This window comes from Malus sylvestris, chromosome 1, assembly GCF_916048215.2.
Source record: "Malus sylvestris chromosome 1, drMalSylv7.2, whole genome shotgun sequence".
Classification (NCBI taxonomy): domain Eukaryota; kingdom Viridiplantae; phylum Streptophyta; class Magnoliopsida; order Rosales; family Rosaceae; genus Malus; species Malus sylvestris.
Genome location: NC_062260.1, coordinates 17,894,458 through 17,911,938, shown reverse-complemented (window position 1 = coordinate 17,911,938; position 17,481 = coordinate 17,894,458). Strand labels below are relative to the sequence as shown.

At 40.0% G+C, this 17,481-nt stretch overlaps 3 protein-coding genes, 1 non-coding gene and 1 pseudogene across 7 annotated transcripts; 3 read left to right on the top strand and 2 right to left on the bottom strand.

Moving 5' to 3' along the window:
- Positions 1-202: 202 nt before the first annotated feature.
- On the bottom strand, positions 203-2,656 carry LOC126622755 (pyruvate dehydrogenase E1 component subunit alpha-3, chloroplastic-like). Its single transcript, XM_050291487.1, has 3 exons — positions 2,134-2,656; positions 899-1,679; positions 203-775 (listed from the first exon to the last, which is right to left on the bottom strand). The coding sequence occupies exons 1-3, from the start codon at positions 2,371-2,373 to the stop codon at positions 498-500; spliced, it is 1,299 nt and encodes a 432-aa protein (XP_050147444.1). The 5' UTR covers positions 2,374-2,656; the 3' UTR covers positions 203-497.
- A 1,356-nt stretch (positions 2,657-4,012) lies between these two features.
- On the top strand, positions 4,013-4,084 carry TRNAC-GCA (transfer RNA cysteine (anticodon GCA)). Its single transcript has one exon. It is a non-coding gene; the product is annotated as a tRNA-Cys (tRNA).
- A 43-nt stretch (positions 4,085-4,127) lies between these two features.
- Positions 4,128-6,529, top strand: LOC126622773 (mediator of RNA polymerase II transcription subunit 4). Of its 4 annotated transcripts, none has more exons than XM_050291497.1 (3): positions 4,128-4,269; positions 4,851-4,955; positions 5,091-6,529. In XM_050291497.1, exon 3 carries the CDS (start codon positions 5,120-5,122, stop codon positions 6,308-6,310), a length of 1,191 nt encoding a protein of 396 aa, XP_050147454.1. In that variant the 5' UTR covers positions 4,128-4,269; positions 4,851-4,955; positions 5,091-5,119; the 3' UTR covers positions 6,311-6,529. The 4 variants fall into 4 exon arrangements, with proteins under 4 accessions (XP_050147454.1, XP_050147458.1, XP_050147465.1 ...); XM_050291501.1 differs by having other exon boundaries at positions 4,851-4,959; XM_050291508.1 differs by having other exon boundaries at positions 4,169-4,269; positions 4,659-4,955.
- Positions 6,530-8,930: 2,401 nt separating this feature from the next.
- On the bottom strand, positions 8,931-15,991 carry LOC126622843 (uncharacterized; annotated as a pseudogene).
- A 582-nt stretch (positions 15,992-16,573) lies between these two features.
- Positions 16,574-17,388, top strand: LOC126622824 (granule-bound starch synthase 1, chloroplastic/amyloplastic-like). The gene has a single exon (XM_050291531.1). It carries the CDS (start codon positions 16,960-16,962, stop codon positions 17,377-17,379), a length of 420 nt encoding a protein of 139 aa, XP_050147488.1. The 5' UTR covers positions 16,574-16,959; the 3' UTR covers positions 17,380-17,388.
- The last annotated feature ends 93 nt before the right edge of the window (positions 17,389-17,481 follow it).

Sequence of the window (17,481 nt, the reverse complement as noted above, 5' to 3'; positions counted from 1 at the left end):
TCTCACGAACGATAATTGCTGATTTAAAAAAACAACTCCGTTTACTGAAAAAATAAACCATTCAGTACCATATGGTTTTGATTTCTACATGCAAACCTCTGTATTTTGGTGTAAACAATGCACGAGCTCCGGCTAACTCGTTAAGACGCGGAATACGTCGAGAGTTAAGACACGAAACGAGTCGGATCCAACCAATGCAAAATTTTGCAAATATGCGTAGATGTAATAAAATTGGAAACAGAGAACCAACATCACTACCGCGTTTTGCTTGCCAATGCAGAAACAGAAACAAACGAAATTTTTCTAAAAGAACATGAACAAAATTGAAAAGATAAACAAACATATGTCCTGCTTTTACAGTAGATAAAAGCTGATACAATCTTCTGACAAGTGACAAGTAGCTGCTAGCAGTAACTAAAAATTTAACGCCACGCAGGCATACCTAGGAACAGAGAGCTAGCACTAGTTGATTGCTAGAGGCTCCAACCAGCGGAGATTTAGACGTGAGCTGTGCCCTGAGTGAACTTAGGATCCTCGCATCTGTAGCTGCCATCAGGCCCGATTCCAAAACCCTTGGGATCGGCAAACACATTCTCGAGCAGCTGGCTGCGAGGTGGAAGAGGACTCTCATCTGCAAACTCAACGGCATCCTCAACCACCTCGTCGATCTTCTTATGGATGGCCTTCAAGTCTTGTTCGGTCGCCAAATTGTTATCAAGTATGTATTTCTTGAGGGCTGTGATGGGGTCTCTGGCAGCGTAGTGTGCCTTCTCAGCTGCCAAAATGGAACAGAACATAACGGTTAATGACAATAAACTCGTGGAACAAACAATGATAGTTTGGGATGGATTTTAGCTTCTAAAATGTGCAAGAAGAAAGACATAATTCAAATACTCACCAGGGTCACGAAGCTCATCGGGATCAGCCAATGAGTGTCCTCTGAATCTGTATGTTTCACATTCCACCAAAGTTGGCCCTTCTCCTCTCCTGGCCCTTCCAATCGCCTCCTTTGCCACCTCCCTCACCTTCAACACATCCATCCCATCCACATGAACACCTGGCATACCGAATGCAGGCCCCTTCTTCCAAATTTCGGGATCAGAAGTAGCCCTCAAATGTGACATACCAATAGCCCACAAATTGTTCTCCACAACAAAAATAATTGGCAATTTCCACAATGCTGCCATGTTCAAACACTCAAAGAACTGGCCGTTATTAGCAGTTCCATCTCCGAAAAATGCCAATGTTACATGATCACAGTCTGCCTGTTTCATCACTTCCCTCCTGTACTTAGAGGAGAATGCTGCACCTGTTGCCACTGGTATCCCTTCACCAATAAATGCAAACCCACCGAGCACATTGTACTCTTTCGAAAACATGTGCATAGAACCACCTTGGCCTCGGCAGCAACCAGTAGCCTTTCCAAAGAGCTCACTCATCACCTCACGAGCAGGGACACCCTTACTCAAAGAGTGTACGTGATCACGGTATGTGCTCACCACAGAATCCTCCTTCTTGGTAAGCTTGATAAACCCAGTTGACACAGCTTCTTGGCCATTGTAAAGGTGAACGAAGCCGAACATTTTGCCTCTGTAATACATCTGAGCACACATGTCCTCGAAAGATCTACCCAATACCATGTCTTCATACAGCTCCAAACCTTCCTCTTTCGTAATCAGCTAAATGCACAAATATTAGAAAAACCATAAAGTCTTGAGACAGTATCCATTTCATTAGAAAACGCAAAAAACTCGAAAAACAAAGCTCAGATGCGTACTTCTACATCTTTTTTAAACTTAATTGCACTGATACGATGAAGTTGCATGAACTTTAACATACGAGACAAATCAAATTGAATCAAATGATTCAAATCCACCCAGAAACAAAATTGAAAGTTGGAAGCTTTGGATTTATCTGTTCTGTGTTTTCGATTTTTGGATCAAACAACTTAAATTACAATTGATTTAAGTAAATTTGATCGTAAAACTCAGCCACCCAGTGCTGACAAACCCAACATTAACATAATTGAAAACCCAATTCTCTAATCCTTCCACTGGATTACCATGCATGAGAAAAACAAAACAAACCCAGAAAACCCAATCAAGCAACGAAATTTCAGGACAAAAGCATTACCAGATTGGAAGAAGCCTGGACCTTCTTCTCCTTGACAGCTTCCGAGATGGCAACGACGGCGGATCGGCGGTGGGCAATGGAGTGGGCGAGGGAAGCGGGTCGGAGCTTGCGGGTAGATCCGAGAAAAGAGGATGCCTTGGTGGGGAGCAGCAGGGAGGGCTTGTCATTGGATCTGGGGGTGCTGGCGGTGGTATTGAGCTGGAGAGGCTGGGCCAAGTTGGTGGCAGACGAGAAGGACATCGCTGCCCCCTGCTTTCACTGCTTCCGTCTGTTTGGCAAGTGAGAAAATTTGAGGAGAGAGAAAGGAGGGAGGGGGGAGGATGGAATGATGGGGGATTGAGGGAGAGAATATAAGAGGAGAAGAAGGGGCGGAGAAAACAAAGGGAGGAGGCTTGGAAATAACCGAAATGGGAAAGCTAAGCCAACAACTCAACCAACCACTTGGGAGTTCTTCAATTGCTTGTTTTAATATAAGCTTTCATAATTTTTGGGAGTTTTGAGGCCCTTTTGCCTCGTAATCTCAGATAGGACTTCTTGTCCTTCGAGCCTATTTTCTTGTGACAGTTGGCTTCTCTTTCTACACACTCCGTTGATAATTTGTCATTTAATTTTTTTCGACTCAATCAATCTGACGGACAAATATCAAGAGACGTAAAAAGAGTGAATATTAAAATGTGTGTGAAAGGTAAAAAAAGATGACAACATCATCTTTCATTAACCATTATGCCCGTATCATCATTTTGATCCAATGCACATAGCTAGTTAGTTTGCGCTTGATTAGGTTGGGGGAGGTTTTATGTTCAACTTACATAGATGAACGACATATATTTAGGATTCGTTTGGATATACTTTTAAAATGACTAAAAACGCTTTTAGAGAAAATATTTTTGGGTTCCAAAAGCACTTTAAGTGCTTTCTACAAGAAGTATCAGTTATGTACTTCTTTCAGGAAGTACTTTAAGTGATTTTCCAGGATTTACTAACATTTTTACTAAGGATTGTTTTAAAAAATATTTTTACCAAAAACACTTTCAATCATTTTAAAAATAAAGGGAATGGGATAATCTAAGGGCTTGTCTAACATCTATTTCATACTCATTCATTTACTATGCATATTAAAGTAAGAGGCAAATCTTCTCTAATGATCAAATTCTTGATATAGAGAGTAAATGCAAAACAAGCAATGTAATAAACCACGTTGTAATCATGTTCGTACTCCTCTTTGTAATTTTTGTAATTACGTTTTTCTGTTAATGATTGTTGCTATTGCTTTTATTTAAAAAAAATTAAAATTAAAAAAAAACCGAGTGTTTCTTCACCGCAATATGTGGAATGACCACCATTCGCATCGATTTTTGTCAATTTGTGTGATAGTAAGATAATAAATTTGAGTTTGACTTAATTAATCTCAATAAGTACCGGCTTGTTTGGAAGTATTTTCAGTTATTTTAAAAGCACTTTCAAACAAAATCTAAGAGAATTTTTAACTTTCATCACTATTGACTTTAACAAACAATAAATCATATTTTGTTAGCAATTTTGTTTGTTGAAGAATGCTATGGGGAGACTCTCTTCGTTCATAAGTTATATTGAAACCAAAAATAAAAAATACAAAAGAACATAGTAGAAGACAGCTTTTGTCCGTGTATGTTGCATTATTTTTGTCGTGCTCCAAATCTAGTGACCATGTGGACAAGGATGAGTTCCAACGTGTTATTGGATGAGAACTGCAAAACCAAAATCCTTGTTCTAATTTCAAAATTTTAGTCGGTTACAAATTATTTACAACCGAATAGAATGGCGTTTTAGAATTTTAGTCGTTCTGGGATAAGACTTTGTTGTTGTGGTATATTTAAAACGTGAGGATATAAACAGAAACGGGTCCATAGCTCAGTGGTAGAGCATTTGACTGCAGATCAAGAGGTCACCGGTTCGAACCCGGTTGGGCCCTTTTTTGCACCCTTTTTTTTTTTTTTTCATTTTTTACGTCAATATAAAGCTGGGCCCTTCAAATCCGCTCCAAGCCCATACTCGGATTCGGCCCACCCACAAAGCCGTATGGGTCCTCTTCTTCCCGTCTTTGCAGCATTCGCTCCACTTCCGATTTCATTCACTCTCTCATTAAACCAGGCTAAGGTCAGCTTCTCTCTCTCTCTCTCTCTCTCATTCAGTGGTTCTTCATCGTTAGCTGATTGAGCTGTTTATCTTTCTCCCATTTATTATTGTGTTTGACTTATGATGAAAGTCTTAGGTTGGCTTTGATTTTGTCTGAATTGGGATTTCTATAATTTTGGGTTTTAGGGTTTATCAAGAAAATTTTCCCAAATTTATAATTTTATATGATTGTGGCATCCTTTAAGTGTTCCAGTTTTTCTTTGGGGTTAATTTTAGATTAGCAGGTTAAGCAATGCATTCAATTCAATGACAATGAGAATAATTTTGGGTTTTAGGGTTTATCAGATTTTTGTTGTAATTTTCTGCTTCTTCCAAGCCTCATTGTTAATTTTTTTTTTTTTTTGGTCCAGAATTGATATTATGCGTACACAATGACAATGAGAACAATATTACCAACCCCAAATTTATTGGAGCAATAATTCTGAAACTGAGCGCTTGAATTGGGAAATATCCCGAAAGATTATTCGGTCGAAGCCTAGAAAGCGTATCTACACCTTATAAATGGTCCATTTTTGAAGAATTTGAACTCTTGGATTTTGCAGCTTATGAAGAGCTGAAAACAAGGGAAAGGGGAAGCTCTGTAGCAATACAACATTGGGGCTCCTTAACGCCTTGGTCGCTAGCTCGCTATTCTTGTTTCTGAATCTGTTAGTAAGAGTCATTTTTTCTTTTATTTAGTTTCAGTTTCTGCTACGAGTTTTTCCTGTTTTGCTTATATGGTATTGCTGTTTTTTTTATTTTTTATCATCAAGTATTTAATTTCTTCTATTTCTTGTTGGTAGGATATTTGAAGAATCGAGTGAATCACAAAATGCTGCAACCCCAAATTGTTCAATCCCCCGCTAGGCTAGGCCTAACAAACCCCACATCGCCCTCTCTTCAGAACCCTACGCCTCCAAAAGTCCCTTCACAGCAGCAACCCAATCTCTCCCCAACCCTTATCTCTCTCCTTCCACCGCTCCCTCGGGCTCAATCCATTCTTGTCCAAATGGCCTCCCTTGCCTCTAAACTCTTTGAAGTCTCTCCCAATCGGTCACTTTGGCTCAATGCATTTCGGGGGACCTTCCCGACTTTTCTTTCTTCCCAAACTCAGTCACTTCCCTCAACTGCACTTGAATCTTCTCCTTCCTCCACCAAAGAGATCCTCTCCCAGTTCACTGCCCTTCAAACCCAACTCTTTGAGGCTGTAGCTGAACTCCAAGAGATTCTTGATCTTCAGGACGCCAAGCTGAAGATTGCACGCGAAGTGAAGTCCAAGGATGCTGCGCTTCTTTCCTTTTCCAAGAAACTCAGGGATGTTGAGCAGGTTCTTGATAATCTTGTTGATGATTACTCTGATTTTACCCGCCCCAAACGGACAAAACCGGAGGATGGTGCAGATGATGATTCTTCATGCACCACCACTACGGTTTCATCTCAGTTGAATTTGTCAGATATACTGTCGTATGCCCACCGGATAAGCTACACAACCTTTGCACCACCAGAATTTGGGGCGGGACAAGCTCCTCTTCGTGGGGCACTCCCACCTGCTCCACAGGACGAGCAAATGCGCGCTTCTCAGCTGTATGCTTTTGCAAACCTTGATGTGGGCCTACCTAAAACAGTTGAGGGGAAGGAGGAAACGATGCAGGCAATATTGGAGCCCCCGCCTCACGAACAAACAGAATCTAATCAACTTCCCAACCTGGGTGCACTCCAAGGTTTGCTTCCTCCCAACATCACAGTCCCGTCAGGTTGGAAACCGGGGATGCCTGTGGAATTACCAACCGAATTTCCTGTGCCCCCACCTGGATGGAAGCCAGGGGACCCAGTGCCGCTTCCCCCATTTGAATCTCTTCCAGTTCCTAGGGCCGAGGAGCAACAAATACGACCTAATGCTCATCCAGGAGTACATAAACCACCAGCGACAATACAGGTTCAGCATGTTGAGCTGGATATTCTGGATCCAGACGATGATAGCGATTATAGTACTGAAGATGGAAGCTCAGACGATGATGAGTGACAGCGAGCTACTACTGCGACGCTAGAGTTTTACGTGAATCCTTTTCTGTCTTCTTGAATTTGCATTTACACTGCCTTTCATTTCGTGAGTCAGGAAGTTGTGAACTTTGTTTGGATTTAATTTTCAACAAAGTTGATTTGTAAACTTTATTTTGCGTTTGTAAGTTACTAATTTTTTGTGTTCTAAGCCTTAAAACTCAAGTAGCAAACTTGTTAGTCACACGAGCTGCTTCGATTGCAACTTGAATAATTACTTCGAGCACCAGCATGTTTACTTACGAAGAATAAGAATTGAAATCATTTTGATTCTTGGGTTCCGTACGTTGTTAAGAGCTGGAACTTCAAATGCTATTGAGTGCATAACTCACTACAAGTGAAAGGAAGCACTATTTTATGCCTACAAAAGAGGAAAACAATTTCTTGAAGCACTTTATAGTTTAGAGGAAGATATGTCAAACATAAATGATTGATTTTACTTCAAAATGTTAGGGACCTTTTCTATAAATCATATACAAAATTCTACTACTTTACAAATTAAGTAATTAAAAGTTTACAATGCTTTCAAATACAGACACAAAATTGACACGAAAATGAATTTACACGAGAAAAAGTGGGGGGGGGGGGGGGGGGGTTAAAACTCAGCTAGCACGGTAAAAAAAAGATACCAGTTATTTTACAGCCTCCGCAGATTTCCAACTCTACTATTGTTGTTAGTTGTTTACATGGCAATAATGTCATCGCTTGCCGGTCTTCTCCTTGCCTGCAAAGTATATCGACACGTTAGAACTAGACACCTTCACAGATTTGAGAACTTTTACAAAAGCGCGCTAAAGATATACCTACCATTACTAAAATCATGTTTGATTTTAAGGGGAACCAGCGAGATGACCCCCTTACTTTAAGATCCCTGAGTTGCTTGGTTTTACTTTGTTTCTCAAAAGATCAGTGCTGCTTTCTGCCGGTGAAAGAACAGTTCCTTTCTGAACCTTTTCATGATACACAGCCAGAGGTGCGAGCCTTAGTTGAGGCATGTTGTCAATCTCTACCAATCCTCGGTCTCTTTGCAAATTGGTCAAGATATCAAACTGCAGCATCCCAGTTCAGTTTTTCATTAGTTTCCAATTTACGAATGATTTTCATAATGATTAAACAAAATAAGAATGACAACAATAATAAGACATTGCCATACTCGTGATATTTGCTGAAAACTGTAGGTATTCTCTGAAGCACTGCTTGCTTGTGGGTGGGCGGTTGTTCCATATGTAAACAAATAATTCACTCGACACAATTTCATCCTTGTTCATTTTTCGAAGAGGGTTTTATTAGTTTGAGTTCGACCCATTCTAGGCTACGCGCCTATTAATTACAACATTTCTTTTGGGAAAGGAATACCCTTTAATTCTAATATGAATAAATCGTAACTTGAGAATTTTGGTGTTTGTTTGATTTTGTGATTGCACCTAGGTCGAATCCTAGATTGCCTACGTACCCTCTTGAGGGATCAAGTCACTCGTAGTTCATGTATTTGGTACTTGTTTGGATTCAATACCTTGTGCAATTTTAGCTCATGCGGGCGAGGAGCATAATGTGGCTTCGTGCTATTTAAGTCTTGTTATGGCTTCGTGCCCTTTTGACACTTGATACGACTTCATGCTATTGAAATTTGTTGTGGCTTCATGCCATTTTGATACTTGATACGGTTTTGTGCCTTTGAGATTTGTTGCGGCTTCATGCCCTTTGAAACTTTTCTTTGGCTTCATGCCATTTTGGTATTTGGTAGCAGGAGTGAATTTAGTTTATATAAACTAGGGATTCGTTTCGATTTCACGCTTGTGTCTAAAATTTGATATTCGACTGCCTACGTATCCTTAACGGAATCAACAGGCGTAGTTCATAAAAATTTGCTACGACAATGAGGTTGCAAAGGAGATGAGAGCGGTGTTGTTGTCATGGATTTGGGATTTTGACTTAAGACTTTGGCAAACGTAAGGTGTCCATTTGATTTATTTGAGCCAAAAGATGATGATTGGCAAAAATGAATTGATGGGTTTTGACCAGAACGACCTATGTCTTTTCCTTTAATAATCAATGCCTAGTGCTTTTAGGATGAGACTTAGACTCCCACGTGATGAGCAACTTTTCTTTCTTTTATTTGCCTTTCTTTACGTTGTCTTGAAACCCATGTCATTTTGTCATCATGCATGTCCCTTAGTCGTCACCTTTTATCTTTGCACAGTAACACAACGAGCCTTTGATTTCATATTGTTTAATAAAAGCAAGTGGCATAGCATTATTTTTTATAAATGCATTTTCCAAGCTTTTATAGTCAGACTTTCCCTCGAAAGAAACCTCATGATTTTATGTTTGAAGAGCTATGGCATTTTACAGTTGCCACGTGAGTATCTCTCCCATTTGATTTGGGGCGTTGTCAGCAAGCTTTTTTTCTTTCTCTGTGAATTTCATCTCTTCCAAGCCCCGTAGGACTTTACATGGAAATAAACATCTATTTGTTTCCCTCCTGCAGTAACTCTTTTTTTTTTGTGGTATTCATGCCACGGAGTGAAAAGGGTTTTAAACACCTTTTGCTTTTGGTTGGTTGAAGAGCTTCTGAAGTCTTTGAATTCTTTTTGAGAGTTTTTATTCAAATATGTAGTGTAGTGAAGACCCATGAGAGGAAGATAACAGCTTTATTTTATTCCTCTATCGTTGCTTGTTCATCCGCGAGAACGGAAGGATAATACACCACTTCTTTGCTGCTGCTGCTGCTTGTCTCCCTCCATCTTTGACTTTCGACGAAAACGGGCGGCATTCCAAACTCTTCCTCCTCTTTGAAGACTTCAAACTTTCCTAGTCTCAAATAATACAGCACGGTCGTCGGATATGGATGCAGAAACTTCACAGAGAGCCTTGCTGAAAATAAAATATGATATTACGGGCCTCCTCCAATTTTAAAGCATTGCTGAAAAGCTCAGTACGAGCAGAATTACTTGACACCAGACTTGCCACAGCAGTATCATGCTTGATAAGAACATTATGGTACAGAAACCAGGTGGCAATGAAACACAATCACTCAACTCATTCAAGCCCGTATTAAAAATTTGGTCAAAATGAACATACTGACACAATAACAACATTACCATCGAAGGAAGATATTCAACTGAACACTTGATCATTCAACAAAAATCGAAAAAAAAGAAAAGATTAGATGTAATTCTACAATCCACTCACCTCCAGATACAGTTCAATCATATCATCAGTCACATTAACAGGATTACTATGCAAAAGCTTTGGGAAATCAGAGATCCTTTCCAGATAAGCTTCAACTGCTTTCGACTGATCCTTAACCCTCACATGATCATCTCTTGTTAAACTTGAAAAGACTAGTGTGCCAGATAAGTGGACCTCAATCACTGTTTTTAAGTAAAGGAACAGACTTATTGGATGGGAACGAAGTTTAGAGAGTATATGAGAACCTTCTTCAATAGTAAAATGATCGATAACCAAGAAGAATGTGCCCTCTCTGCATTGGATAAAAAAAATTGAGGTGGATAATCAGTAAGGAAGCTTTCACTGGAGAAGACAATCTACATACGACGTAATATGTGATGTGACAGACGAAAAATAAAGGAAAAGGTTCAAGATAACTAAGGGATAACCTGTTTAAGTAAAAAAGCTCTGGAATTCGAGAAATTACTTCTGATCGAAAAGCAGCGCATTCCTTGTCAGTCAGCTGTAATAATGTTTTGTTGATAAAGGAGAAGGCATGAATGGGTTCTTCTACAACTTTCATGTAGCACTCCAGAGCAGCAAGATACTGATGTCTGCTAGTATGAATTAGGCCACAAACCTCAAAGATGCCAAGAGACCTTGTAGTAAGTAATCTTAAACTGAATGAATTATGAGACAACATTGTATGGTATTGGTAAATATACCTGGTAAAATCGCGCCTCTTCGCATAGCTGTAACACATAAGATGAATCCCAATCGGTCTCAGGCACTATCTCAAGAAGTCCCAAAACCTGCTTCTCTCTTCTTTTTGAAGTTGTGCTATCTCTGGAAACACATGGTGGAAATTTAACATCTGAGGTCAAGTACTCCAAAATTTGAGACAATATACTTTTCGAGACAGTGGCTCTTCTACATGCAACATAGTATGAAATAAACTCAAATAGATGATCTATGTCTTTCTTGGAAGGCCACTGTGCTACTGATCCAGTGTCATCGGGAGATCCATCTGTTTGAGAACTTTCCTTACTAATAATGTGAATGAGCGTATCTATTGTATTCTGAACCATTGAATTCTGATTTTGAGCCATTAAATTGTTCCCATCCTGCAGCTCCATATTAGCATTAGCTGAATCATGAGAAGAAAGGTCAGGTTTTGAGATTTCATCTTCTACGAAAGCACATCTCAGAACGTCTAAAGTAGCTTCAGTGTCTAGATCTAACAGAAGATACAGGTTAATATATTCTCCTCTAGGCAATACACTTGAGACTGCTCTTGAATTAGGGGCATCAGAACCCTCCAACAAAAATTGCAGAAGTTATGTTCTCAGAAATGGCAAGCGCAAGGGAGGAATTGATCCCTGTCCTGAAACCACAGATAATTAGGGCAAACTTTGTTAATCAGATTAGTCCATGCGAAATCCAGGAATAAACGAAGCTACAAGTAAGTCAAAAATATATTCAAGTAGAAAAGAATGCTAGTCTTCCTTTGATCGCTTCATACGTATTCGGTAAGATTATTCTCCTTTTCTATGAATTACCTATTTCAAGATCACAAATCCATTTGTAGTAACAGATGGGATTATCACACAGATGGGTAGAATCCTGCAATATTCCAATTGAACAACTAATAAGTGTAAGTCCATACCTGGTGGAAAAGCAAGGCCTGAAAAGCAGTACTTCAAATAAACTAACATCCTGTACCTGTAAACAAGAACATACAATAAAACCACTTAAAAGGCTAATGGAAAACTAACAACATACAACCAATAAGTAACATGAAAACAATGTGGTACAAATAATTATAAGCTTTCAGTAAGATAATAATAATTACGGGTAAAGATGATGCAGGATGAAAGGAGAAGCAACTAAAGTAGCAAGATAAACCACATATAAGCCTTTTAAACTCAAGTAGAACACACAAAGGACAATATCAAGATAATCATACCCAAGGGTGGTAGCACCTTCTCCTAGACTATTTCGCAAGACCACTAACAGCTCGTCTAAGGGTAACCTGAAATCATCCAATCCTTTATTGAAGAGATGCACCAGAGCACTCTACAGTCCGTGCTCTCTGCATAACCTAACAACCTACAATAAAACATAACAAATAATGTGCGAGTCCAGGTGAAAACTGACAAACAAATTACAGCAACATGAAAAATTATAAGCAACAATCTGAGAGGCACAGACCTGATTGAAATCCAAGGATGAAATATCCATGTGAAGGACACATTGTTCAACACGCTGTAACCACCCTTTGCAGCTATAATGCTCTACCAGTGCTTGCATGATCTGAGGAAAGGGGAGAATGAAATAACATTATTATGTATAACATACCTGCCAACCAATACAGCCAAAATACTTGAACAGTATTCATTACCTCAGGTGGAAGAGAACCAAGCATGTCCTTCAATATATAAGGCTCCAACAGCTCCAAAAATGTGTCTAATAACATTTATAAAGAAAACTGATTGGTAACATGCACTGGTGGAGGAAAATGATATATGCATGTAGCTTCAAGCTATCGAATAATGCACATACTTCAAATGCTGCAAAACTGCAGTCGAGACAAGCCAAAAAAGATACACCATACGTTGAACTTAATTGCCTTGTTCTATAATATGTCAAAGTATTAATCCAGTAACCTCAAATCATGACGAAAGTTAAAAAGCTTGGTTCTGAAATACTTTCCATATATTTATTCTAAATAAGAAATATTTCAAGCCTATAATGCAGGATATAAATTATTCACTTAATCCCCCTTCAAAAGAAGAAAATATGTTATTCACTCCAGTTTGAGCATGACACCAGTTATGAGTTATGGTAAGATAATTTGAGAATGTAAGTGTATTCTGTGTTTCGTTGATGCGGCACAGTTGCACATTATAAAAAGCCATTCTGACTCAACCGTGCATGGTTGGTAAAATGGACTTTCCCTTTTCCTAAGTACATGAAAGCCAAAGAATGCTTCTCTTTTTGTTTCATTTCAATAGAATAATATATAATCCAGATATCCAAACTTCGGCTTAAAGTGGATGAAGTTTACAAAACCATAAATGCAAAAATAAACAGAATTGAGAATACCTCTTTGTTGAACAGCTACAAACTTAGAGAAGATTTCATCAAAAAGTATGTCAGTCCTTCTGATATGGACACAGAATTCAACTGCAACTCCACCAACACGGGTGTATTGCTCTTTTATTTCAGAGTGCATAGAACTGCTTTTGCTTTTTAAATCATCAGGTTGATCCATTTTTCCAATTTGGTTGCAGAATGCTACTGAAATTTATGAAAATACTTCCTCTACATATGACAAAATCAACTCAACCAGGTAGGACATTATGGCCTCCTGTGCAGCAACCAGAGTTCTAGGAAGGTCAATAACACCATGAGCTTGACCGTCGTAAATTGTCATTGCCATGTTCAAGGCACCCATCCAATCACCTGCTCCCCGTAAAACCTGAATTCGTTCTTTCCAAGGGAGAAGTTGGGAAACAATAAGATGCACTGGTCCAAGTACATATACCGAAGCTCCTCTTACAGCTACACAATTGTGATAAGCTTTTTCAGGATTTCCAAATATATTAATGAAGTGAGTATGATACGCAATGAGATCATCCCCTTCAAAACCGTCAACAGAAAAGCTTGTTTGGTGAATCACAGTTCCATCCTTTGCAAACAAACAAAGTTGTCCAGTCACGGTGAGAACCACCAGCATCTGAAGGCACAAAGCTTCAAATTAAGCTCATTCTACGTGATGTAAACTTGACTCTTAACCATGTACAGAACTCTTCATAGGCAGAGAAACATAAATTTCTTCGGTTAAAAGAATAAACATAAATTCAGCACGACAGAAAACAAATAAACAGGTGCATACCTGATCATCCAGCCAAGCCACACCTATGGCTGCACTTTCAAGAGACCATATCCCATATATTCTCAGTTCTGATTTGACCAACTTTGCCACCTGAACTTTTCGATCCCAAGCAAGTGCTAGTAACGAAACTCTTTCAACTGCTTCAGCAGGCATATTTTCTACCAATAATGAAAAACCTCATCTTAGGAAGCCATCAACAGGAAACTTAACAAATAAAGTCAATCCTTACCACTAGTAGCAGGTGACCTGTGTGATTGTATTGTACATTTCCAAGCAGTACAAGGCATAGAACCCTCCCGAACCCCCAACTGGTTTGGAAAGTCGTGCATACACTTCCAAAGTGGGAGTTAGTCTTACCTACAACAAAGACACATGACAGTAGCATACTGAAAAATAAACTTTTTATAAATAGGTAATAATCCCAAACCAAAAGGTACATGGAATTGACGCTATCATCTGAGGGCTTCATACCACCAGAACAGTGTGATGGGTGACAAACACGACCACACCTTCTTCCACTAAAGAAGATCCCTCATTGAAGAGTTTCCTACCTGCATCTCCACCAACCATACCCCCCATCATACCACCAATACTGCTGCCTGAAACCGCCCCACTACCCTTAGAAGACAGTAAAGCCCCTCCACTGCATTCATCAAAAAGGAATGGTGAAGCTGAAAGCACTGTGCCTGTATTTTGTCCATCAAGAAGGCACTGTTCCAATCAACATGCACAGGAAGTTTGATAGAGTTACATTTTGGAAGATCATAGATTCACACATCAACCGCGAAGCAAGCATTTTTAAACATAAGGCCAACAATGAAATTTTTTTACCTGTGTTTTAATCGAGAACCTATTAAGCAGGGGAACCACCGAGGAAGAATGTAACAGTACCAGACCCTTACTATCACCGGTAACTGCCTTAAATTGATGTGTAACCTGAGAATCCTGCCCCAAAACAACGTATGAACAACTGGAGTTGTATGTTCTCCAGTAATTACTTTGGCAGCCGATGCCCTCTGCACGTCCCAAACTGTAATGTGACCATCAGCATAACCAGCTAAGAGCAAGTCCCCTTGTTGATTGAAGCACATAGAAGTTACAGCAGCATAAGACCGTTCTCCTTGCAACCCAAGAATTAGCATCTGGTACATATATACCATAGTTTGTTAACACGAATTCCCCTATATCTATATCAGTGGCAGTTAAAACTAAGTAAAGGAATGAAAGCTAACCTTTGCATCCATGCTGTCAGCATTATGAGCAGAGTATTTACTAGGAATAACAAGTGTAGACCCTCTTGCCATTACTATTCCAATGTAATTACCGTGAACCGCCAAGACTTGCGGTGAGCCATGATCACGCCTTAACGCCGGAGATGAAAGGGTCCGAGTAATGGGATTGTTAGCATCTACATTGAAGTATCCTAATGTGGTGGAGCCTCTGTGAATACCCTCAAGCCGCATGGGTTGAGCAGCGGCACCCTCTTCCCAATGCAAAGCAGTAGAAGCTTGCTTCTTCTCTAACTCTTCAGCGATTTCGAGTGGCTTCCGCAACTTCTTCTCAGCTTTTTTACTTATCCACCTGCTCTCCAATTCCCCAATTCTCTCCTCCACCAGTTGAGTGATTGAACTTCCCAATTCTTCGTCATCATCAATATCGCTACCGTTACCAATATTGCCATTGTTATCCTTAGACTCCTTACCACCACCACCATCATCCTTGCCATCACCGCAGCCTTCATTATCCTCGGTATCACTCTCTTTCGAACAACGACTATTATCATCTAAGTCTTGAATTTCTTGTTTACATTCCTCTACCACCTCAACATTCTTACTAAATTCCGTATCTTTAACATCATTTGCATCTAAATTTGTCAAATTCTCATAAGAACTACTTACATTCTTCTCTTCTTCCACAGCATTCCCAGCACTCGCTTCATCAACTTGAGAAGCCTGCTCCAACTCGTTTTCGCTCTTCAATACCCCGCCATTTCTCAACAATTCACACCAAAATCCACTTGTAATTCATTCGAATTGGTCCTAATCACTTCCGACCCAATTGCATTCGTATCACCATTAGAATTAAAACTCACCACGGAGTTGTCATCCAGTTCCGAACTTTCAAGAACCTTCTGGATAACTCCACTCCCGGCGCTCCTCCTCGACTTGATCGCGGTGGCGTGCGGAGTCGGCATCAACCTCGAGGCCGCCGCAGCCGCAGCCAGGGCCGCCCCGGGCTTCGCATTTGTTCTCATGCCTCCGAGAAAACCATGGAGAGGGCGGGGAAGATGAGGCGGACGAATCGGTGTCGTTGAGGATTTCGTCGATCGTGCGGTGGGTGACGGAGCTAATGTGGTCGTCGTCGTAGTCTTCGTCGGAGAGGGAGACGTGTGAGTTAAGGAACGAGTCGAGGTCGAGTTCCGTGGCGAATTGCGGTTCGAAGTGAGTGACCTTCTTGGTCATGCTGGTGCTGCTACTCCGATGTCGTCTTGGTCATCTTTTTTTTTGTTTTTTTCCCAACGCCATGTCGTTTATTTTAATGAAATTGGGAAGGAAGGTACAACGCCATATCGTCTGCCTGTGAAAACCTTGTTTGTTTATAACGAAGTGATGTTATTAATAGGCAAAAGTGTGAAAGAGAACCTTTATCAAAAATCGAAGTAGTGCTTATTTTTGTAACTGTATCCGGCAGTGAATGTACGTATAAAGAAGCAAGAGATACTAGTATTATTTTTACTTTTGATTTTGTATGTTGGTTGTAACGAGGATACAAACATACATTGTATACAGAAGTTTTGATCCGACAACACCTTACATGCATGAAGAAATTTTTTAACCAACCTAAGACTATTTCACCTAAAATTTTCAGCGGTTGTCACCAAAGTCTATTTTGATTTTGCTTTCTCGTACAATCATATGTGTGGCATTCACATTATATTTCACAACAGATAAGATATTATTTGTGAGATATTATTGTATACAAATGTGTCGTGTTATGTTTCTCCTCTTGTTGGATTTTAGTCCAAATTACTCCAATGTAACTTGAGAGAGCAATTTTTCTTGCACACGAGGAATTCTGCCCGCCTATTACACACCGCTAATGAATCTTGAGGTACTCGGCACTGCAAACCCCTCCACCTGTGCATGTTTTAGTCGGCCTTCTGCAAACTCCAAGTTACAGTTTCACCCTCCTGCAACTTCAGTGCTTAAAACCACCACATTTTGCACTGCAGCCTCCTCAGCATTTTCATCGCACAAGAAGAAACAAGCATCCAACTGCAGGTTGCTGTGAGGAGCTCAAACTGCTTTTGTAGGAAGCAATTGTTCCTTCCCCGCAGGTTCTTCTACGACTCAGAAGCACTTTTAAGTCGTTTTACTGTCAAACACAGGGTAGAAGCACTTTAATTGTCAAAAAGCACAGAGTTTTATTGCCAAACATGAGTAGAAACACACTTTTAATTGTCAAAAAGCACTTCTAGCCACCGTCGACTCTAGTTAATCTTTTATGTTTTACTGTTTTGCAGAACGTAATAGAATTACAAGTTAATGGCAACTCTCACTGCTTCAAGCTTTTCCTCGACGACCTCCCATGTCAGCTATGGCACTGTATCTTCCGGATCAAACCTGAAAACCGGATTTAAGAAAATGGTTTCTGGTAAACAGACCCTGACTCACAATGGGTTGAGAGCTTTGAACTCAGTGGACGAGCTCCGAGTCAGAACCATGGCCAACTCAGTTGCATGGCAAGCGAGTGGCAAATCCGTCAATAGCTCTAGGAAGACTTCAGGAGTTATTGTTTGTGGAAGTGGGATGAATTTAGTGTTTCTGGGAACTGAGGTTGGTCCATGGAGTAAAACTGGTGGACTTGGTGATGTTCTTGGAGGCCTCCCACCGGCTATGGCTGTAAGCTTTGCTTACTTCTCTTGCCTTGTAATAATATGCACGATGAGAACCGAGCGACATTAAACAAACATTAAGCCGTACATAAACCATGGTTTAGTAATCTCTGCCTTTCTGATCCTCGTCGCATTTTCCATTCAAATCCTCGTCACGAGTGTAAATAAATAA